At 34.7% G+C, this 24,568-nt stretch overlaps 1 protein-coding gene across 7 annotated transcripts in view; it reads left to right on the forward strand.

The window, feature by feature from the left end:
* TNPO1 (transportin 1) overlaps positions 1-23,232 on the forward strand; it is a 78,963-nt gene extending 55,731 nt beyond the window's left edge. For 5 of the 7 annotated variants that reach the window (XM_049794750.1, XM_049794752.1, XM_049794754.1 and 2 more), the window contains exons 14-26: positions 563-788; positions 3,450-3,621; positions 5,071-5,157; positions 5,992-6,099; positions 6,296-6,454; positions 6,548-6,635; positions 7,710-7,808; positions 8,026-8,121; positions 10,978-11,053; positions 11,852-11,951; positions 13,393-13,467; positions 16,141-16,283; positions 17,830-23,232. In XM_049794750.1, the coding sequence (XP_049650707.1) occupies positions 563-788; positions 3,450-3,621; positions 5,071-5,157; positions 5,992-6,099; positions 6,296-6,454; positions 6,548-6,635; positions 7,710-7,808; positions 8,026-8,121; positions 10,978-11,053; positions 11,852-11,951; positions 13,393-13,467; positions 16,141-16,248 (1,394 nt within the window). In that variant the 3' untranslated portion in view covers positions 16,249-16,283; positions 17,830-23,232. Of the gene's footprint in view, positions 1-562; positions 789-3,449; positions 3,622-5,070; positions 5,158-5,991; positions 6,100-6,295; positions 6,455-6,547; positions 6,636-7,709; positions 7,809-8,025; positions 8,122-10,977; positions 11,054-11,851; positions 11,952-13,392; positions 13,468-16,140; positions 16,284-17,829 lie in introns of those variants that run through there. The other 2 variants (XM_049794756.1, XR_007505037.1) reach the window with 2 other exon arrangements.
* Positions 23,233-24,568: the final 1,336 nt, after the last annotated feature.

The raw sequence follows: 24,568 nt of genomic DNA on the forward strand, positions 1-24,568 counted from the left end.
TTGGTTTTGATTTTCAGTCAAGCAAGGTAAAAGTTAGTACTTCTGGCAGATCTTGGTGTATTACTGCCCTTGCTGACTTGAAACGTGTAGCCTTAGTTGCTGGTCAGTATTTGTATGATATTAGGAGAAAACAAGAAGAAATTTAAATTTCTTAAGGAATTCTTTTTAATGATTTGATTATTTGTTGTCAAGACTGACTCTTTCTCTACTTCTTGTCTTGATTACTCTTAGTAGGCTGACGTAGGACCTCAAAGCTTTAAAAACTCATTTTATTTGGATATACTTGCCATACTCCATTTAATAAAGCAGTATGTCTGGATATTGGGGAAGCACTGAAGTAGAAATGTAGTTGAAATGAAGGCAAGTTTAATTGGGGATTTTAATTATTGTTTATGTAAGGTTTCTTTTTAGGACTTAATATAAAATAGATAGGCTTACTTTGTTTATTGTTAAAATATATTCCTATGTGATAGAGAATGAAAATATGTCTGTTCTAGGAAACAGAAAACAATAGAACATTTTGTTAATTTTGGTACTGCAATAGCTGTATTTTTCCTTCTAGGCTGCATGCAGGGTATGATTCCATATCTTCCTGAGCTGATCCCTCACCTTATTCAGTGCCTCTCTGACAAAAAGGCTCTTGTGCGCTCCATTACATGCTGGACTCTTAGTCGCTATGCACACTGGGTAGTTAGTCAACCCCCAGACACATACTTGAAGCCATTAATGACTGAGTTGTTAAAGCGTATCCTGGATAGCAACAAGAGAGTACAAGAAGCTGCCTGCAGGTAAGCCAAAGCTTAAGCAAAAAGCACTATCGATGACACTGCTTTTTCTTGGGAAACTATTTTAATGCCTTTATCAATGAATACAGACTCTATTTCTAGCTCTTAATATATTTCTTTCGCTTCTAAATTGGAGTAGAGGAAGCTTCTTCTGGAGTAGTCACAAATTACTCTGAATTGTAATAACATGAAGAAGGTTCATTTGTATTTCTTATGTCCAGGTTTGTTTTCAGTGTATATGAATCAGCAAACTAAATAATTTAGTGTAGTAAAAGAAATTATCTGTTTGTGACACTTGTTTATTTTCAATATATGCTGTTTCATTTACCAGAAATCTGGCTTTTTTTAATATGCCTATGAACAAGGTCAGTACTAATTGCAATGGAAAACTATCCTATGTTTGGATTACTGAGGTTGTTTATATTTAGCTCAAGATTACCAAAACATTTGGGTTACGATTATTCCAAGGGATATTATCTTTCTCTTGAAGGGAGCTCCTGGGAGATAATATTCCCTTATCCCCCTTGTCTGCTGATATTTTAAAAATTAATGGCTCCATTAGTGGAGACACCATTAATAGAATGGGAATGGGCGTACCTCTTGTTCAGGAAGCTCATAAAATAAAGCTTTTACATGTCAGTTTGAGTGGGACAGGAGTGTACACTGCAGACTGCCGAGAAGGTTTCTTTGTAAAGCAAAGTTAGTTCTGCATCTGGCTGTATTCTTAACAATTAAAACATGCAATTTTTTTATTTTTATTATTTTTATTATTACGCACAACCCCCAAATACCAGTTGTGCCTAAGAACAAGACTGAGATCAAAGTTCTTGTGCTAAGCTTTGCACAAAAGGAGTAGGTATATCCTTGCCTGAGAATGGATACAATGAATTTAATGAAATGTAGTTAGTAAGATTTGAGTATTAAACAGTTTCCTTTTTGTCTAAAACTTTTCAGACATTGGGCTAGCAAATTTCGGGGGCTTTAACACCTACTTTGTTCTGTCTTTTCATAGTGATAGTCTTTCTGAATAAGCAGGAAAATGGTTATATAAGACTACTTGCTTTATGCATTTTCAGATCCAAGGAATCAGATTATGTACAGATTCTATTAAAAAAACCCACAACAAAACGAAACAAAAGACCTACCAAAAAAACCCCAACAACAAACAAAACGCCACACTTCTGTTCATACTTTCCTTATCCAAAACATGGTTGAAATGTGCATGTAGTTGAACACAGCTGTGTTGCAGTTGTTAAATAACCTCATGTAGGGTTTATGAAGGAAGTGCAATGGGCAGTGGAAACTGTTAAAGTAATAAGAAAGAGATAAAATGGAAATATTAAAAATAACAATACACCTGATTATTTTTTAATTTAAAGTTCAATATCAGATTTATAGCAAGTTTTAAAATGTTTTCTTTAGAGCAGACATACATTATAATTACAGTTGCAGCTAAAAATTAAACTGTTTGGGAAACTCCGAGGAAAATGTAGAGCTGTTACAAGTCAAAACATACTTACTAGCTTTCTAAATTGCAATGAAATACAATGATCCTTCTTAGAGAGGAGCAAAAAGCTGCATCCTTGCTGTGAATAGTTGCACAGAATGTCTACCAAATTGAAAATTTGTAATAGGATACCATATGTTTTCATCACTAACTTCTATCATAGCAGTTGTCTAATGCTCATTTCTATACTGTTGAGAAACTGCTCCTTTAGTTAGTGACACCTAAAAAGGTATTTTACTGAAACGTTTTCCTGCTCTCATCATATGCCTTTCTGAAAGAACACTTCATAATAATATAATAAAATAATAAATAAATAAGAATGCTAGCCATTTAGTGTTCACAGTTGCACTGTGTTAAGAAAAAGTCATTTCTGTATTTGGTAGCACACTAGTAGGTGATTGTTGACCTCATACAGTGATGCATGCATTTTTAGTGCAGGGGCAGGCTAATAATCCTGTTGACACAAGCTAGGCCAGTGAATCTTCAGTAGCTCATATTTTTTCCTTTCCTTAATGTTTCTCTGAAGCAGCATGTCTGGCGTGTGGGGGGGGTTTTGTTTGGTTTGGGTGGGGTGTTTTTAATGCTGTTGTTCAAACACTTTACAGACAACTTGAAAGTTTTCGTGATGCCATGATGTGTGCTTTGACCAAGGCTGGCTAAAAGCATTCATGCCCTGTCTTTGCTTTTAATTTTCCATGTCTTTCTGTATCTGTTTTTCTGTGTGGTGAACTGCTGAGACTATGGGCTGATGTTGGCATTGTACCAGCACAACAGCACTAGGGCTTCTAGGTGCAGCTACAGCATACATTAAAGATTAACATAAACAGCTTTTGTTATGTTTCCTAATATTTCAGTTAGTATATTGTAACTTGTGTACAGTAATGCTTTTCTTGGTGGGGGCTTCCTGTCTATACAGAATGAGTTTTACAGCAGTATTCTTAAATTTTGTTCATCACAATGTAGGAGCTGAATCCTTACGTGTTCAATCAAAATAGATCAAGGTTATCTCAGTAATAGCACTTTGAAAAAATAATTTGGGTGAATTTGAGGACTAAATACAGTTTTATGTTTAAACAGAAATGGGAAGTGAGGTATTTGGGGGTTGTCTTGTTTTGTTTTTTCCAAGATACTGACTGACCTGTTTTTTTGTCCCTCAGTGCCTTTGCTACTCTAGAAGAGGAGGCTTGTACAGAGCTTGTTCCTTATCTTGCATATATACTTGATACTTTGGTCTTTGCATTTAGTAAATACCAGCATAAAAACCTGCTCATTCTTTATGATGCTATAGGAACTCTAGCAGATTCTGTAGGACATCATCTGAATAAACCAGTGAGTATACCTTATTTTCTGTAGAAGCGCTCATCATAACTTAAAAACTCGTTCAATGCTTTTTGTAGTGTGCTTTCTGTTTTAAAACAGAAATGCTGGTATTTCAGTGTAGGTTTTGATAATACTAAATAAAGGTAAAGTACATAGACTGCATGTAATTTTCCCACTACACAAATATTTGCCATTTTTTAATAAACAATTATGTGTGTAGTGGCTTGTGAAATGTCCTTCTCGTGATTTTTTTTTCTCATGCTCAGAGGACATGCATATATCAATATAGCTATGAAATGGGACTTAAGAGAAATTGGTGGAATGTGTGTTTTAATTTCTAATGACCACACTTTTTTTTGTAACCACTTTAAGTATAGCTAAGCTGCTCTCTGTATCTCTTTCCGATGTATTGGAGCACACGATTACTAGAAATTGCTTTATCAGAGAGTGAGACAGGCATTCATTTTGTATATAAAAACACAGAATCCTTTGGTCAAAGCACAGATAACACATAGGCAAATATGGGGGGGTGTACATATATTAATTAATAGAACATGCATACGTGTCACGTGTGCATATTCTTATGATGGTTCCTGAAACTCGTTTTATTTCTCTATAGTGATTCACAGGACATAGACACATTAGAATAAAACAATTTGAGTTGTTTCCATGGCATTTTACTTGTCATCCAAGACCCCACACCATCAAAGGACCTCTCTTTCAGTCTCTCTCTGGTCCTGGCCAGCTTGACATTTGACAGTACCAGGTGGAAGCTAAATGGGAGCTCCTGATGATGGTGGGACTTCAGTCACTTAGAATTTTGTATCTTTGGACATAGCATTAGCTGGCAACATCTGTTGGGTCTTTAGATACCTTCTGGGAGAAAGAGCACTATAGGGGTGCCTTGCTCAATGTCCTTGTGACTGTGGCTGTGCAGTGACAGGGAATATGGAACAGCTTTATACAGAAGGGGGAAGTGTGTCCTGGAGGGATAGGGAATTACTTCTTCATGGATGGTTAGTTGCTTGAGGAAGAAGTTTCAGGAATTTGGCAGGGGGATAGGGTTGTAGCATTAGGGCAATGGGAAATCGTTGAGAAAAGCAGGTGGCAGATGCACAGCCAGATTGCATTGCTAGTAAAAATATTTTCCATAGACCCTGAGGCAGTCATAAGGATTTGTAACAACCCAGGTAGCTAGACTGAAACCAAATCTGGAGGAAAAGATTCACTTGGCAAAGACACTTATGTGCTTCAGCAAAAAAACTTAAGACACAAATTGTAAATTCTAACATCAAACTACTTCTATGTATTGCAACAGTGATAGAATTTTAGTACATTGGGGGAGTTGCTGAAAAGGTATAATATATATCAATTCTTAATACATTGATTTTCTAGCTTTGAAATAAAATAGTATGCAATGAAGTGTTTCAGCAGCTGATGCATTTTCATCTTAAACAGGAATATATTCAGATGCTAATGCCTCCATTAATCCAGAAATGGAACATGTTGAAGGATGAAGATAAAGATCTCTTCCCTTTATTAGAGGTAAATGTTAAAATCTGAATATTTTTTTTATCAACTTATTTTAGGAATTACACTTTCTACTAAAGATGCTCATACTAAGAAGTATGACTATTAAAGCTGACAGTATTAGGCATTTCCCATTGTGGAGAAAATATTCTGACTGTAGTAAGAAAACTTTGTGACTGAGGAAATGTCATTAGGTTTAGCAGAAATCTTTTAGATATTTTTCTGCCATTCTGGAGTGTTTTCTTTGATAGGATTTTTTTTTTTTTTAAAAAAAAGGAACGTTCCATCTTCCTTTTATTCTTGTCTTCTATCTTCTTGCTCTCCCTTAATCCTTCCATTAAAACTGTTGTCAGACAAGCTAAAATGTAGTCTATTCTCTGTACTTTCTGCCTGTGAAGCAAGAAAGCGCATCTAGAAAAATTAGTTTCATAACTCTTAGGTAATGTTAGGGCTTGTGCATGGTCAAGATACTAAAGCTTAGTGTAAGTGCTGGCTGAATATCATTAATTGTTTTTGTATGTGCTTCCTTGGCTACCTCTGAGAAGCTGTTGCTGCTGAGAAGTTTTCTCAAAGGGCATGTGTAGGAGATAGTAACAACTTGAGAATAGTTGCCTTGGCTCAGATAATCAGTACTGCCTTTCAAGGTTGTGTTTACTTAGTCAGTTACACATGGGTATACTTAAAATGCTAATATCTTTTAATTTACCTCTCCCAAGTAAAAGGCATTTCAGGGAAGTGAGGAAACGTAATGACTGTTTCCTGTGTCTTTGTTTTGTTTTGGGTTTTTTTTTGTTTGTTTGGTTTGGGTTTTTTTGTTTGTTTTTTTTTTTTTTTTCTTTTTCATTCCAGTGCCTGTCATCAGTTGCTACTGCCTTGCAATCTGGCTTTCTTCCATACTGTGAACCTGTGTACCAGCGTTGTGTAAATCTGGTGCAGAAGACCCTTGCACAAGCCATGGTATTTTTCTATTGCTATTCCAATGTTTTCAGAATATTTCCTTAAACCAATGTATAACTATATAAAATTATGTGTTCACAGGGAGATTTGTAGTGTAACCATTGATTATCTAAATGAAGCTGCAGTTCTGAAACTTTTTTTAGGCATACCCCTGAGATAATCGTAATACTAATTAGTACATACTTATTTGTTGCAGTTGCATAATGCTCAGCCAGACCAATATGAGGCTCCAGATAAAGATTTCATGATTGTGGCTCTTGATTTACTCAGTGGTTTAGCTGAAGGACTTGGAGGCAACATTGAACAGCTAGTGGCTCGCAGCAATATCCTGACACTAATGTACCAATGCATGCAGGTGAGTTGAGTAACCTGTTTCTTCCAAGGATTTCCATTCTTAAGAGAATCAGAAACACTTCTAGAATTGTCATTTTCTTCTTCCTCTCTTTAGGATAAAATGCCTGAGGTACGGCAGAGTTCTTTTGCATTGTTAGGGGATCTGACAAAGGCGTGTTTTCAGCATGTTAAGCCTTGCATTGGTATGTTTCTTTTACATATTAAACAATTAACTTGCTTTACAAACTGATAAGAGACTGGTTTAGCCATTGTTAAGCTCCCTATTCTGTGAGTTACCTTTTCATGGTGGTGTAAGTTTTCATTTTCCTTTATCAGCAAGGGTCTGTAGTCTTTTTCTCCTTCAAATTATGTGTTTAAAAGACATGATCTTATTTTTGTGCCAGTGCAAAAGTTAATTTTTGTCCTTTATTTTTTTAATGTAACAAGCTACCTGTTATGCTGGCATACAGCAAAAAAGATATACTTGGACTTCAATTAGAATAGTTGCTTGCTTTGATAAATTCTTGAATTTATAGCTTTTTTGTTCTACTACAATCTATTGTTACATAAAATTATATATATCTACTGAAATTAGAAAATTTGGCTAGAGGGTACGTTTTGGTTTGGTTTTTTGCTTTGTTTGTAATTTCAGTAGGGAAGTAGCATCAGTTATACACTTCCATGATATTTGCTGTCTTTTCCTGTGGGTACTCTTGAGATACACTTAACTAGTCAAATGAATGCTTGGATAGGCTTGGAATTTAAAATTTGGCAGAAGTTATGATCTTTGTGACTAATTTTTTCTTAAAAATTAATCAAAGACATGATTGCCTTCTAGGCTTCATTGGTTTTTTTCAAGCATAGCTGAATACATAGCTGTCCAGGTGATTTGAGAGTTGTTCAACTATAGTAAAAAAACTACAAGTACCTGTAGCTGTGGGGTTTTTTCTCCCCTCTTACCTTCTCTCCCCCTGCCCCAGCAAGGGAAGGGGAGAAAAAAGGTTTCTAGAATTACATAAAGATAAAGCCTATTAGAAACATTTTAAAATCAGAATTTGAAAATATTTGCATTGATCTGCTTAGGTTCTAAAATCCAGGTTAATCTGTTATATAGTAGAAATATAGCTCTTGTTAATCATGTGTAACACTTTCCAAGCATTTAAATAAACTTACCTGATTATTTTTTTAAAAAACTTTTTTTCCCCCCCATGATCTTATAGTAATGGGACAAGGTGGTTGTACCGTGTGGTAAGATTTTAAAATGTTGTTCTTTCTAGCTGATTTCATGCCAATTTTGGGAACCAACCTAAACCCTGAATTCATTTCTGTGTGTAACAATGCCACCTGGGCAATTGGAGAAATCTCCATCCAGATGGGTAAGCTTTTTTTTTTTCTTTGAATCTCTGCACATTTAGCATGGCTTGTCTAGGTGTTTTGGGTTTTTTTTTAATGATACTTTTATGTTAAAATTTAAATTAAATTTGAGATTCTTGTACTTGTTATTAAGTTCAATGTATCCTATCTGTTTAGATGATGTATATTAATGAAAGATTCAGAAGAAAATGACCTTTTTTTTTTTTTTGGCTGTTCCAGGTATAGAGATGCAGCCTTATATTCCAATGGTGTTGCACCAGCTTGTAGAAATAATTAACAGACCCAACACACCAAAGACGTTGTTAGAGAACACAGGTACCCAAAAACTGAAACATTCATGGTGAAGGGAATTAGATTTTTTCATAACGATTTAAAAAATTGCATAGGGAAACCACACCAGAACTGATTTTATTGCTGTGTATTTGGCTTTTATAAGCAAAAGCAACTCTGTTTTGCAGAAGCTCTTACAAGTCTCAGTCTTGCAGCAAACCTTGTATCATATATCTAGATTCTTAAAGTTACTGCTTTCTCGGTTTTATAACATTTATTATATTTATATATCATCTATTTAAGTATTCTCCCAGTTTTATTTATGTATTGAATATGACAAATGTATGCAGTAACACTATAAGATATAGTTCACGCTGATTTTAATCTGTGCATGTCCTTACACGTGTACTGTATATATATGTCTAGTGTTTGAAACAAATGTAATTGGCATATATAAAACAAATAATGAACTCTTTGAATTTACAAAAAATGCACTTTTTATTTTAAGATAAACTTGTAATACCATGCACAAAAATCTAGATCTGTGATGGCAGTTTTACCACAACATAACTGAAATTATGTATAACTTCTGTTACCTGGTCACTTTACAAATTTCTGAAAAGAATTCTAATAATGGCATGCATGTTTTATGTTCTGGCCCACAGCTTTGCCTTCCAAATTGTGAGCAATCCCCAAATGCCTTACTGAATCGGAATTTCTGAGGCTTGTTTCTTTTGCATTTATAGAGGGCACGTTCTGGTATGAAGAGCACCTTCCATACTTCAGCAGAACTGTATTAATTTGACAGGTTTCTGGTTTACTATTTTACTAATTGAGAATCTTTTTTTTTTTTTCTGTTTGAAAACTGTCTTGTACGAAAATGACAGTTTAGTCATTATACCTGACATGATTGAAAATGATGCAAATTCAGTGGTACAGTTATATTTTTTGAGCTAAGCAAGAGATAAATTGGAGAGATTTTCGATGCGTATTTTTCCTCCGGTACTCTTTAAACTTAAAAGCAGCACTTTCTCTGCCCCCCTCCCCTTACCCCCATTTAGTATGGAAGGTGAACTTGAAGGAGAACTTACCTAGTTGGCTGGCATATTATAGGTACTATTTATTGAAAAGATAATTTTGGAGCAAATACCTATTTGTTGTGAAATATACCATGGGATAGTATAGCAATATAAATTTTCTTTCCCCCTGACCCCCTTCCTCCACACTGATGGATGTGTAATACCTGTAACTGAGAGGCATCCAGTACTTAAATGTTTGCTTCCATCATTGTTAGAGAATTTTTGGAAGCATCCAAACACTGACTTTTGTTTTTTTATCCTCTTAATAGTTACTTTAAATGTGGATGCATAACTGCAAATAAATGTTGAGTGTGGTGTACTTATAATAAGTTTGTTGTGGGATATTGTGCTGCATGCCACTAGCATGTGCTAGAATATTACTGTTTTCTGTTTTAGCTTGCTATATGATGAGCTATGAAAACACTTCTATGGAAACATGAGGCCACCTTAAGTAAAAGTAATTGCATAAAAAAATAACCAGTATATGCCAAAAAGTTGAGCTTTGACAGAGATTACTCTTCTTGTACAGACTGTGGCTGTGAGAATTCACAGATGAAAGTATATTTTCACTTGAAAGTAGCACTTCCAATGCTGTTCTATAAGTTATATCTGCCGAAAATTTTAGACGCTGCATATTGAAATTGATTAACATCAGGGCAAAACAGTAGATTAGCAGTGAGCTGCAGCTTTCATGGAGTGAGTAGATTTAAAACCGCTAGTATATCCTACACCAAACTTTTATTGGAGAAAGCATCATCTGCTTTATTGCATGTTTCATGAAACTGTTCACAAATGCCTGTTAATTAGAGTGTTGCATAGTATGTCCCTTGAACATAGGTTTCCTTTCTCTGCTTCATATAAATCTGCTGGATTTTAGTATTATTCATGTATTTTGCTTCAAGTAATCCTGATACATTATTCCCCACCCTCTCCTTTTTCTAAAGATTAATCTTTCGTGAGTTGAGCAAACACCATTAAAACACATTTGCATTATGATATTTTCTTCAGTCTGTCCCTCAGAACAAAGGACCAAACTACCTAATCATGTGATAAAGTAATTTTGCTTTTCTTGTGTCCTTATGCCTTGGTATTGGAAGTCAGATTCTTACACGACTTCTATGAGGATGCCTTTTGTGAACAGGACAAATATTCGGATTAAAGAATTAATTTTCTGCAGTCAGTTGCTGTGAGTTAGCAACCACTTCAAATTAAATTCTCTATGAGTTTATTAAGATGACAAATATTTGGTGCTTTTTGAGAAGTGTTTCATCTATTAAGTGTTTTTAGATAGACCACAATATTTTCCATGTAGAAGTATTTATAAATGAATTTTTACTGGTAAGGTAGATCTATTAAAATCTTGAATTCTAAATATATAAAAAAATAAGTGTTTACAATGCTTGATACTAAAACTGAAAATGGTTAATTTATTTTTATCGAGAGTATCCATAATAGTACATTTGAATAAAAACTTCAAAATACGTTGTAGGTAAATTACTGAAAGAGATTCCTCTGAAGAGGGCAGAATGACTGCTTATATCAGAAGCCTTTGGATTTTAAATTGTGTTTTTGGTGTTCTCTCATTTACTTCTTTAATTTTTCTTTTACCCTGGAGAGTATACCATATATGTTGCTGCCTCTTATTTAGGGGGTGGTAATAAACAGCACTGGTGAAATCTTATGTTTATTATCATACACAGATTCTGTTGGTTTCTGTTTCTGAGTTATTTGTTGTTTTTTCTTTATTTTTTCTCCTCCCCCCTCATTTGCTCATGTCTTGGTTGGCGTTTGGTGGTGTATAACCGTGATTGCGTTACCTTAGCAATAACAATTGGTCGTCTTGGTTACGTTTGTCCTCAAGAGGTGGCCCCCATGCTACAGCAGTTTATAAGACCCTGGTGTGTATTATTCAATCTTTTTTTTTTAATTCATTTTTCTTCACTCTCTTTCTTTCTTTCTTCTCTCTATCTCACTTTTAGATATATTTTCAGTTGGTTACAAAATCTCAATCCTTAATCATTGCCAACCATGTGACTAATCTTGTCCTATCAGGTTTGTGAGTTTTTAGTAGCACCGTCATGTATTCTTTATGTTGTGGCTAACGACTAATTTATGCATGGGATAAGATTGTCACATGCTTGCTGTGTTAAAGCTTGACTATGAAAGAGCATTTTAAAATCCACCAGAATGATAATACAATGCATGCAAATACCGTAAAATTTAAACCGTGCATTACTTTACTTAAAATTCAGTCTGAGGCTTGAATTGCTATAAGGAATATATGTTTATAGATTTGTTACGTATAAAATAGCTTGCTTGCTGCTGTAAAAGTTAAATAACTGTTCTGTAAGTGGTATCTGACATAATTCATACTGTGATAGTATTATATGTTCCGCTTCTAATAATGATAGTTTCTATAAATATTTCAGATACATGTTTCTTTTGTATTTAATGGAATACAGGTCACACTTTCTAACTGTATATAGTGCAACAGGAGAACAAGATTCTGGAGATGATGCCTAATGGGAATATGCTAGTAAAGACTGTGTGCAACAAGTGTTTTTCTAAGTGTTCCACATTAGTGTTTCAGATCGTCTTATCAGTGTGACTTATTCCATCAAATACCATCATCTAGTTCTGACTTGATTGAATAAAGAGTAATAGCGTTAGCTAAGTTTTGCTCTCCAACTTGCTAGGTGCACTTCTCTGCGAAACATAAGAGACAATGAGGAAAAGGATTCAGCATTCCGTGGGATATGTACCATGATCTCGGTCAACCCCAGTGGAGTAGTCCAAGTAAGATCCATGAATAGATCTTAACTTCTTTTCTTTACTCATGTGAAATTCAGTGAAAGCTGTATATGGAGTATGAAAAAGTTTGGCTTCATGCGATTCCCTGCAATATATGATGTAGTTTTATTCTGCAGTCAAGGAGGCCAAAATGTTTATATTTCAAATGTTACCTGTCATGAAGCTGCAGTAATTATCATGTAGCAAAGGAAAGGAGAAGAGTATTGTTAAGTTCAGGTTTTGTCTTTTACTTAAAAAGAATATGTAAATAATGAACTTTGATTAAAATAACTCTGTTTTGATACTTCTGTTAGGTTGTGGTCAGTATCTGTATGAAAATATAAGGCAAAAGTTGACATACTTAAACCTATTTTCCAGATATAACCTAGGCTTTTAAAACAAGAAACAGAACAAAAACAGTAATCACCCCTTCATTCTTAAAACTTGGGTAGGGAAGATTCTGTTTCAACTTTGGATATATTGCTTAAATAGTCAATTTGACAAGGAACCTGTATGTCTTTAAAATGAATGGTACATCTGAAGAATAGAATGTGACTTTCTCTTTAGTCTCCACACCTCCAAAGTAAAGCTGTACCATATTTTCTAAGGGGAAAATGAAGGTGATTTTCTGTCTCCTCTGCCTGGAATTCTTCTTCCTGAAACACAAGAACTGAGCCTGTACCTTGTTTTAAATTTTCAGTTCATTTCACTTATGTCTTGTTCTGTATTTAGCATTTCCTTCTTCTGCTGTCCATTTGCCCTTTCACATAGCTTAAGGGGAGGGGATAATTAAGAACTCTTTTCGTTATCCAATCTCTCTTTCTCTGTAGTTGTTATCCTCAGTTCCTACCCAAAACCACGCGCATCATCAACTTAATGATTAAAGACTGGTGTTTTAATGCTGTAGTAGGAGGTATGCATGACAGCAAATGAACTGAGTATAGGGATTTTGGGATGGCTTTAGTTTTGAACCTGTATGATAAACATTCTATGTGTCCCAGAAAAAACTTCTGGCTCTGCTTGAAGAAATACAACAGCTTTTTTCCCTAACTGGAAATGCGTGAGTGAGAGTGTTGCAACTGTGGTCTTGAGTTTGTTGCTTGTTATTAAGGTGGTTAGTTCTTGAACTTGGTATGTGTAGTGAAAGAATTAATGTTAGACAAGTGTGGTGTGGGAGAGGAGAGCTGGTTTTTTTCCTACACTGTGGTTTTACTTAATCAAAAACCTGATTAAATAAAGCTATTCCTACACTCAGCTATTTCTGAACACTTAGGTGTACAATAATTTACCACTATTGTCTGAACTAACTGGAAAGTAAATTTATAAAAACAAAAGCACTTTTGAATTAAAATCAAAGACTCTGCACAGTTCATAGAATGAACATCAAGCATTGTTTTCACACTCATACATTGATGTTTCTAACCTATGTGATTGTTTAATCTTATAGGACTTTATTTTTTTTTGTGATGCTGTTGCATCGTGGATTAGCCCAAAAGATGATCTCCGAGACATGTTCTGTAAGGTAAGGTTTCTAATATAATAGCATATCCTAATGGTGGTTGTTTTCGATCCTCTGGGGTTTTTTTCTTGCTTTCTATTTCCACTGTTAGCACTTAATGTATTTGTGGTCATGGAGGGTTCTTTGCCAGGTCATAAATTTTTAGACAAAGCAACATGAAAATCCTGACTTTTTTTTTTTTTTTTAACCTGTATTTTTTTATATACATTTGGGTTATTCCAAAACTTTTTTTAACAGTATTGAAAAGTTCACTTGAGATCTTACTTGAATGGATAATTATCCACAAAGAGCTTTTCATAATGTACAGCCTACTATGTTTTGCCTGCATTTGGAAGAACAGGGGGATTTATACGACAATTAAGACTTTTTTTCTAGAAAATGATATTTGTATGGTTCAAGACTTTTTTGCCACAAAGATGCCTACTATTTTGGAGAAATATCTAGAAAATTGCAAATGAAAAATATTCCAGTGATACCCAGTCTGTTTCTCTTACTCCTGCTGAAAATGAGGTTTGGGGATTGCTTAATCCTCCTTGGAATCCCTCTTGGATGAACAAGTTTCAAGAAACTAATGTGCAGTTATACCCAAGACTACCTCCCTAGACAAAGTGTCAATATAATTAAAGCAAAAGTGCTGTTTGCGTTGTGTGGCATAAGCAAAAAAAACCCCCACCCAGAATGCGATATATTGTGTTTTGGCGCTAGTGTCGTAGATTTTAAAAAATAGAAAAAGAGAGAAGAAACTTATTTCAGTTTCAGGAACAGATGCTGTTAGTGTTCAGCAGTGTGGCTCCCCTCATAAGTTGTAAAGCGAAATCTCTGTTTTTAGGAAGGATGTATGTCAAAAATTCATTATATTCCTCTTAAAGCAAAAATGGAACATATTCCTAAGTACTTACTCGGATCATGGGTCATGGCACTTTTTCTTGAAGCGATGCTATGTGTGACCATCAAAACAGAACCTAGAGTTTTTGTATCCCATCTTTAAGAGCAAAGACAGAAATCCCACTGTGCTAGTTAGCCTCTCAGATCACTGGTCTCCTTCAAAGGAACATCAGGTCCAGGATATGCACAGCTCTGAGTACTCTAATCAGCAGAAGGAAACAGCAACTACGTGCAAGCTTAAAAGAAGGTCCAGGATGCTGTCTGTAATGAATGTTCAAAGCAGCCTTCAGTGCATGTTTCTGCACTGGTCCTTCAGCATTGAATACTTGCTTCAATAAATTAGGCTCCTCTTTTCCAGGTTCTTTCCAAGCTATCCATGTGGGATCTAATGCATTCAAACTAGACACAATGTTTCTTCGTCACTTGGCTTAAGGACATCCTTGCTTTATAAAGTGTATTCTTTTGTGCTTTTTGCCATGCAAGAAAGGAGATAAAGCTTTCTTCAAGTGATGGCATACATGTTTTTTAGATTACTTCCTCATGAATATATGACTGCTGTAGTCCAGTTAGATGTTTTTCCAACAATAATTATGCCTATCAGGAACAATGGAAAAAACTGGATTGTCCAGTGTTTCTTGTGTTGTATTGTTTTTTAGCACTGGAGCTGAAAGGGCAAATACCACTTTCAAGAGCATGAGTAGATGAGCTGCTAGTGTTGAAATCTGACACATATCCTCAGAATTTTATCACTTATTATAAAAGCAAGGTATCTGAAGACTGTAGCTGAAGGTCACTTGCTAAAACTCTATTGGAAGATGACTTAAAAACTGTTCATTTTGTCATACCTGAACATTCTTAGATTTTCTGTAGTTTCTTGGCAGCTGGCTAATCTGACTCTTTGGGTTAGGAAAGAGAGATGAACCTACTTGTGGAAGGTCTCTTTTCAGGGAGAAAAGCAGTAAGTTAACTGGTGACACTGTAATGTCATTATCACTACATCCTGTTTAAGAACAGCTCTGCCTGACTCTGTGTTGAGGGTGAACTCAGTACCATGAGCTTTAACTTTGACATTGCCTTTTCTGTGAGGATGTGTTCATGACACTGTTCCACCATTCAGTATCATTGAATTTAAAAAAGACAAACAAAACTTCAGACTCTCTTGGTATAATTTTCTGTGAGGAGGAGCTGTTTCATCTGCTTTTGTCCTTTCTAATGTTTGCCTTTTAACCTGCTGTTTTCAGAGCTAACATTCTAAGACCTTTTTGATAGTATCATTTAATTTTCACAGTTTGGAGTCAATTTATTATGTTGGAATGTCCAGACTGAAATGTGTAGATTTTTTTTTCCCTCTTTTGCTGTCTTTTGCCACTGACTGTGGATACCTATTCTTTCAAAACACGAAATACTTTAACAGCTTCCTTTTTAGTGACAGTTGTCTTACAGGTTCCATGTCAAAAAAAAAGAGGTCTCACAGGATGCTTTTGTATTTGTGCTAGAAATTGACAGATATTCATTCTGTCAAATGCTGGCTGCAGTTTTGGCTCGGCTTTCTTCCCACAACATATTACACATTTAAAAAAAGAAATATGTCACCCTTAAAAGAAAAAACATTTCAGATAAGAAACACATTACTAGATTTCCTTTGTTTCTTAGTAGCATTTTGATATTAAATCAGAGAATTCAAATTGACAAATGTACAGTCCAGCAGTTTCTGGCTTACTGCATATGTTGCTAGTAAATAATGTATCCTCAGTTTAGTGATTATCTCAACTTCCCCCCTCTCATTTGTAGATTCTTCATGGATTTAAAAATCAACTTGGGGATGAGAATTGGAGGCGTTTCTCTGACCAGTTTCCTCTTCCCTTAAAAGAGCGCCTTGCAGCTTACTATGGAGTTTAACCTCATGCACTGTAGCTGCAATCCCATAATTAGAGGTAAGCACACAAATCTTTCCTGCTAAACAGAGCTGTATAGCATACTTCTTCCCTGTTTGTATTATATGAAACATAATTAATTAATCAGACTAGAATTTTTCAGATACACTGGATGATATGTTTCCTTACAGTAAGAAGGGGGGAAAAAAAGGGATGACAGTATACCTAAGGATGGTAGCTGTAGCAAAAGCAGTTGTCAGACTTATTTTATTTTTACAGAGAGAGAGAGAAAAAGAAAGAAAAAGTGAGTGTATGATACACACAGTAGTTTTATCAAGATAAGGTTGGAAGTGTAGGTATAACAAAGTGCTGGTTGAAGTTTAATAAGCCAAGTGATGAATATGATTCTCAAGCCATCATACTGGCTCCCTTATGTCTTATGAATTAGCAGATGGCAGATGTGGTCTAAGCAGGAATGTTCCTCTAGGGTAGGAAACCAAGTTTGTTATCACACTTTAGCCATGAGAAGTCCGATATACTCCTAACCACATACTGGATGATCTTTGCACTGAATAAAGGATGTTACGCTAGTCTGTAACTCTACAGTAACCATAGGGCTTGATGTTTTGGGGAGGCTGATGTATTGCTATGTTCCCTTTTATGCACCAATTCAGAATTGTTACAGTTCTGTGCAGAGAATGATTCAACTTTAGCAAAGAACACTGATAGTAAATTCTAGAATTGTTACATTATTATACCACCTTGCTTGGTATGCCATCTGTGCACACTGTATAAAGCAAATTTCCCATGTGTGAAGTAGTGTGATACTGTGAACAGATTATACTACCCAGAAAAGAGGAATTAATTTTATTCATTCAATCTTTATATAAATTTGAAACTTGCTGTAGAATTTTTGTAATGCAATTAGGGGAGTGAATCATGCAATTCTGTTTTATTGTTGAATGGACAACTATTTAAAAGTCAGCCTAAGATTTTTTTCAAAGGCAGTGACATAAGAAATCCTGTTTTAATTACATTTTTCATCTGAACAATAGATTAAAAATTAATCAATTTCAAACATCTACATATTTATCAATGAGGGCATTTTAGGTCTGACATAAGGGTGTTCTCCTAATGAAGAGGAATCCAAAGTGATAAAATTTTGCTATTATTCTTAGTTTGAACTGAGGACACACTATGGTTATCTTGCTTAATCTGCCTAAAAGTGAAGTTGTTAGGTCAGTAGCAGGTATGTTTAATATTTTTTTCTCAATGTCATAACTACCTCATAATTTTGTGCTAAAAATGGTAAAGCTTGTTAGAATATATAGTACTACTTTTATCTTAAATCTAAGCTTAGCCACAACAGTGGAACTGTCAATGTAGCTTTAAAACATACCTTGTCATGAATAATAATTTAACTGATATAAATGGGATCTTTTCTTAACAGACTTAAAAGGGAGAATCTAGACATAAATTTGTTTTTAAGTTAAAGGTTGGCACCTACTGCTTAAAAAAGGCAAATAAGCTCTTTGTTTTATGCACAGATCTGTCAGTTAAGGTTCAAGGTGAGTTTTAATTATAGCTTTATCTTTTGCTTTTACAGGTCCTTCAGTCTGGGAGACTATGAGGGAGCCTCTGCACCCAGGGAAAATGTTACCCTTTACTGGGGGGAAGGGTAAACCAGTAGGGAATACAGTACAATCCCAACCCTACTGGGAGGGGTGGGAGGGAGGTGTTGCCGTCACTGTATTAAGTCGATGTTGGGAAATGTTTTAACATCTGGAGCCTTTGTGGGTGGAAATCTGTCTCCTATTACAACTCTGCACTGGATGTGAAGAAGAAAAAAAAAAAAGGAAAAAAAAAAAAGAATCTAGTCACAAAACAGCACATTCTGGAATATTGTGGGGAATTGTACCAAAATAAGAACCATATAATTGAACCATAGGGATACGTAAAGAGGAAAACTATTTTGCGCACAATAGAGGAAACCTAAGAATGGGGGTCACAAACAGTAAAAGGCTTTCTTTTTTCTTTTATGTTTTTTTTAAGTAAGGGTTATCTACATTATTTCATCCTGCTTGATGGGATTCCTAGGTATTTGCATGTTAATGAAGAACTACACAAATGAAGTTAGTACAGTTAAAATGCAGCTTGTGTCTGTATTAGGAGCAGGCACTTGCAGTGTATAATATAGAAACCCCATCGTAAATTAATAAAGGTTAACTTGGACAATAGGAAGCAACCTGCAAGCTGCCAAATGAGTCACTCCTTTCATTTTTGGGGTAAGGGGAGGGACACTTCAAAGGAAAGATTGACATTTAATTTTTACATTAAAAAAAGAATTAAAGTAGTGGATATGATTTGATTATTGTACTTCATTAGATTTAATTTCTAGAGTAAGGTATTATTCTTAACCTGCAGTTTAAGGTTCAGGCATGTGTTCTGGCTCATAGTGATCAGAAGTCATTTAAATTAGTGGGAAAGTAGCATGCTTGCATCACATAGAGTGAAATTGGTATACATTTACCTATGTTGCGCCAGTTTTGTGTTGCAGTTTACCAATTCAATATAGCCCTGCATTTAAAATTCCTTTTTCAGATTCTATGGACTTTATTTTTATTAAGACTATAGATATAAAGTACTGTAGTTAACAATTAGGCCTTGAAATACCTTTTTAGGATCTGTTAAGAATAAGATTGATATTGTATTGTGTGTAACCTGCACAATGTGGAAAGCTGATATAGCTGTGCAAAATATTTGCCTCTGTGCTGTCAGTGTGATGTGCTTTCTGCATGGTTATATACTAGTGATTTTATCAGAATCTCTAAAAATGAGTTACATGATAAGACCCGTTAAAGGCTGCATAAATGTTAGTTGGCACGTAAAGACAATTGTAGAAGTTGATGACATGATTGCTATATTTGTGTTTATTCCCATTCAACATATTACCTTCTATGCTTTCTTTTTTGTTCAAAGCATGATCTTAAAGAGATGTTTAAGTTTATGGATGTAATGCAGGGTATCTACACTGTATCGGCGCATGTTGGTGGCCCTTTGATGTAGTTAAATGCACAAGGGTGCAAGTTTAAAGCTACAGAGTGAAAGTTGGTTTGGATCCTCTTCATTTCATTTGTTTAGCTTTTCTGTTGTGGTTTTTTTCTCTACTTACATGTATTCCTGTGAATAAATCCTTGTTAAGTTAACCCTTTACTTTTCCTTCCATGTGTATTTTCTTATGTACTGTGAATGTGAAATCCTAACTGGTACACTTGATCTTGTGTCCATCTGAAAGTGGCAAGTCTTTAATAATTTAGATTGCCTAAAGAGTATCCCATGATGATAAAGGAAAATGGAGAGATTTTTAACTCTGCTGGTCAGAGGTGAAGCCACACCTTTCCATTTTTCAAGTGCTGCATAATTAATCTGCAAAACAAAATTAAGCCATAACAGCCTTTTTTGTAGATTTAGTTTCTCACCTTTGTGTTGCAGAATGGATACTGGATAACAGTTTGGGGGTTTTTTTTGTTTGGTTTTTTTTTTTTAAGAACTTGCTCTTCTTTGCATGGTTCTGTTCTTTGACTGTTGAATGATTTAGCCATTGCACTGAAGTTTGAGCTGTGTGAGTGTGAACTTATAAATGCTGTTCAAAGAGTTTTGATATTTTTTTTTTAATGCATGATAACATGCATGTTTTACATACCCCCCACCCCCCTTTTTTTTGGCTTTGCAAATTTTAATGGATTATGCCTGAAGAATAGTTTGGACAGGTACTGTATGAAGTACATTCAGTAATGCTAGTACATAGTGTTTATTCAATTTGGTCAAAATTGCATGTGATAACTTGCTTTCAAATTACATCGCTTTAGTAGCAATTACAAAATTCCTTCTTAGCTAATAACTCTGAAGTAAATTAGTAATAGTCACTAAAAACACTTTAAAACCAAATTCTGGAAGGAAAAAACCCCTCTAATGTAGCAAGGTGGGGGGTTATTTTAGACCTAGACTTGCTTTGATTTTGAGTGTGTTTGAACATTAGGGAAGAGTTTCAGAGAAATTACATTAAAAAATTCGTAGAATAGAAAACCTCCCCAAATAATACTGTAGCATAACCGCTAGAATCTGAATTTAACTAAACTTCTTAAATTTCAGAAAGCCCCTTTAACCAAATAAAACCATTCCACCTCACCTTGGATTAGCTTAGAATGCCGCTTTTGTAGATACATATTTTAATAGGTATTTGTACAGGTGTGAACTGATCTGGTATAACAGCAAAGAAAATAATTAAAATAAGGCAGAAATAAACAGTACTGACAAAATAGTCTTTTGTATCAGTAAGTTCCCTCATGGTATATTTTAAAGCAAGTAAACCATATTCCTAACACATAATATAGCACAGAGATTTGCAGAAGCCATTTGGGGTATAATGTGAGGTAAGAAAAGTTCTGAATCAGCATTAACATAATTCAATTATTGCATCATGGGATATATAAAAAGCATCTTAATTCTTGTGGTGTAGTCTTGACAGTTCTTGAATGTTGACTGAATGTTTATACTGGTAGAATTGTGAGTTTGTCTTTGTTACATTCCAGTGTTTCTGCCTCTTGGCATGCTAAAAGCACGGCTGGCTTCATTTGCTCCTTACACACTGAATAAAGTGCTGTTAGTGCTAAACTACAGAAATAGCCGCTGCTAAGTAATGGTGTAGATTTTCTACTTGAATATTTTTGTTGTAGGAACCTCAGGAGGTCAGTGTTTACTGTTTTTATATATGCCTTTTTCCTGTTTTGAGTTTCCCTTTTTGAAGGATTCTGAGAGTGAACAAAAGCTGCTGATCAACCTAAGTTGGTAACAGAAAGTGTATTTAAAAACCTTATAAATGCATCTTTTTGGCAGTTCTAAATTGCTATTAAATTAGTCTTAAGTGAAATTCAATACTAAATTTTTTTCATTACACATTCAGGAAACAGCTCGTTTCATTTAGGGAAAAAGATTAGAATAGTTCATTGTTTTAACCAGTGCAAGCAAAAATAATCAATTTTGTAAATTTTTCCAAAGCTTGATTATTTTCTAAATCAGTGAATATGTATATATTTAAATTGTAATAAGCTAATTCTTATGCTTTAGTTTATTGCTCCTTAAAGCTTGTACTCAAAAGGTCACTTTTAGAAGAATGGGTTTAAAATTTATAATCATTATAATTTTGAAAAGTTATGAAGTAGCATAAATTTTGTAACTAACAATATTGATACACACTGTGATTTATTTTTTTTTTGTTAGGACTTTTATGTTAGCATCAATCTTAATTACTTAAACTGCATATATTGTATAATAGTGAAATGTATATTTTAAAACTTCAAATGGCTCTCCTCAAGCGAAACTCATTGCTACTTAGAAATATTCAAATACTAGCTTTATCTCAGGTGAATACTCTTGTACCCTTTTTGTTCAGAACACATGCTAATAAAAATGTGTCTTAATTATATTACTTTATGTATTTCATTTAGGCAGCTCCTCTGTCTTAAACTTACTCTAAATTAACCTTCTACTGTGGGACAATAATGACTTTTGCTTCACCTATTTTATTCATATTGAATGTATTAACAGATACGGTGCAAAAACATTCTTCCCTTGGGGAGAATCCATCTATATTCAAACAACTGAAATATTTCTTGAAAAATGCTTTAAATGCAACATTATATTGGAAATTGTTTGTTTCAGATTTTTTCAAGGAAAGAAGTTGCAACTTAACACTAATTGCTTCAATACTATCTCTTTCATGAGGATGATAGACGCATAAAGCTCCTATATAGGGTCTAAAGAGGAACTTTTTATCTTAGATAAAGGTTAAGCTCTACAGTGAAACAGCAAAACATCCTGCAGTTATCTCAGATAGATGCTGATGTAGTTTGCATACATATTTGTTATATATTGCATAAGTATATCCAGTAACCTCATCTTGAATAAATAAAGCTTGATCAGTAGCTGTGTATTTCACTCACTATGCATTCTCCAGAATGACTTGCATCCATCAGTCTTCTAGGTATTCTTCTCCAACAGAAACTGTTTTTTTGTCTGCCACTGATGCTTGCTTTTTGCACTTAATGGTTGGAGCAAGCCAGTTTTAGGTTATTATTTTAAATGGGAAACTGAGGCGAGTATTCATGTTGCTTGCCTTGTAAAGTATATTCTGCTAAAGTAATAAGGATACTTACTCACTTGAATGTACTTATATGAGGGAAGTTTAAAATGGCTCTATGATTCCCTGTGTGGTGTTACAGTATACTTTAAGTAAGCCAAATCCACATCTTGAAGAATTCAGCGCTTACAGTATACCATCATTTTTCTATAAGCTGGTTCTGTTGTGCTACTTTTTCGCCTTCGGTATCTATTTCCTTACTTTGGGTGAGCAACAAAATTGAGAAGGCCTGGGTGGTTTTTGCAAGGACAGTGATTAGAAAAAAAGATTGGTATAAGCAGGTTCATTTGGCTGTTGAAATCTCTAGTGTAATATCTTTTTTCATGGTAAGAGATAGGTAGTTATGTTGTACATTGTCTGACTTACTAATACTAGACACTTATAAAATTTTAAATTGGATGCCATATATGAAATAGTTTGACATGAAAGATGACTGGATCTTTCTGCTGACAACTTAGGTTGTATGAGTTTTGCTTGAAAGCTTTAAATCTGATGTTTCTGTATCTGCCACAATGTTGGAATGTTTCCTTCAAACATATCCTCCTGCAACCTCTCAAACTGTACTAAATTGAGTGATATTTCTTGAAGTCTGCCTATGTGCTAACAGAACTTCATTTTAAATAGAATATGGTTTTAATTTTTGATAAGCTGCTGAATTTTAAAGAGTTTTTGGGGCCACCAAATATTTTGGATCATGCAGAGAATATATATTGTACTGTAGTAATTTTGTATTTACATTTGTATGATGTGACATAATAGATGTGAATGTTAATCACTGCTTGACTATGTTAATAAAGTTGTTTAAATATAGATGTTGCATTCCAATTTTTAATGAAAGATTAAAATTTCATGTTCAACTTATGTTTTGCCTGACCCAGTAGTGTACTCTTCTGGTTCACACATGTAAGTTCTGGAGTCTCTTGAATAAGGATTTTCATTTTACCCAAAAGAAAATGATCTTTAGATAGGTTAAGGTCAGTTCAGTTTAGATGCTTCGTGCTGCTTGAGGACAGATCAAAGTAGAAATAGGATGTTTATGTGAACTGAAATTAATGCCTGTTGGGTGATAACTGGTAACTGCTTTACTACTGAGAAATGGTACTTTGCATTTTTGTTTGAAACAGCTAATGCTTGCTAAGTCTGACCAAATGGGAAAAGGCGAGGGGCGGGGGGGGGGTGGGGGGTGGAAATCATTGCTTATGCTATCAGTAATGTGAATTTAAAAAAAAGGAGTAAACTAGAAATAAATTAGAATTATTCAAGACCTTGAATGAAAACTTGCAGTGATCTTAGTCTAATTTTATCTGGCTTTTATGGGATTGTGATAATACAAACTATTTAAAGATCTGTCTTTCCATTTATATAACTTCCTGGTACAGGAGTGTCTAAAATGAAAGTATGAAACTAACAGTAGTAACTGGACAAAATCCACCCATGTTGATTTGAACATTTTATATTGGTCAAAAGCATGTAGACAATTTAGACAATTACATATGTCTAGCACAGATAGCTTCTATAGTGTAATGATTAAATTCAGTAAAAAGCATTATGATATAAATACTTACTATAATAAAATTTATAGTAGAAATTAATTGCTGCATACTCAGCTGAAAGTCTGCTTAACGAAGGACTTAGATTTCTGCCTCCAGAAAGAGGAGAAGGCCATGGAATAGCTGTTAACAGCAGTGTAGGTGCGTAGAGACCAAGTCGATTAGCAGAGAGGTCAGTTCCTGTAGGCTGAGCGCACCAGTGGCTGTGTGGGAGAGGATGGGGGGGAAAGTTTTGTTTTCTTTCAGATAGGCCTCCCCACTCCCCTGATGTTGTGGGGTACCTATGAGAGAACAAGAGAACATCCTGCTGTCAGTCACATGTATTGTTCAAGTCTGCTACTATCAGCTTAGAGCCTGATCTTAAGCTGTGGCCTCTAATTTTGAGTCTGAGGTTAATTACTACCTGTATATACAAACAAGATGAGTAAAGTACTAGCATTTTGAATACATGAAATGAATGTTATGACTAAGGTTGTGGTCAGATTGCAATAGTGCAAAGGGTCGTACTTTTAATGTACGTCATGCTGTTTCTTTTTTAAAAAATAAATTGCATCTAACTTAAAGATGTACTTGAATGAAAAAGCATTTCAGGAGAA

Source organism: Accipiter gentilis, chromosome Z (genome assembly GCF_929443795.1).
Source record: "Accipiter gentilis chromosome Z, bAccGen1.1, whole genome shotgun sequence".
Classification (NCBI taxonomy): Eukaryota; Metazoa; Chordata; class Aves; order Accipitriformes; family Accipitridae; genus Astur; species Astur gentilis.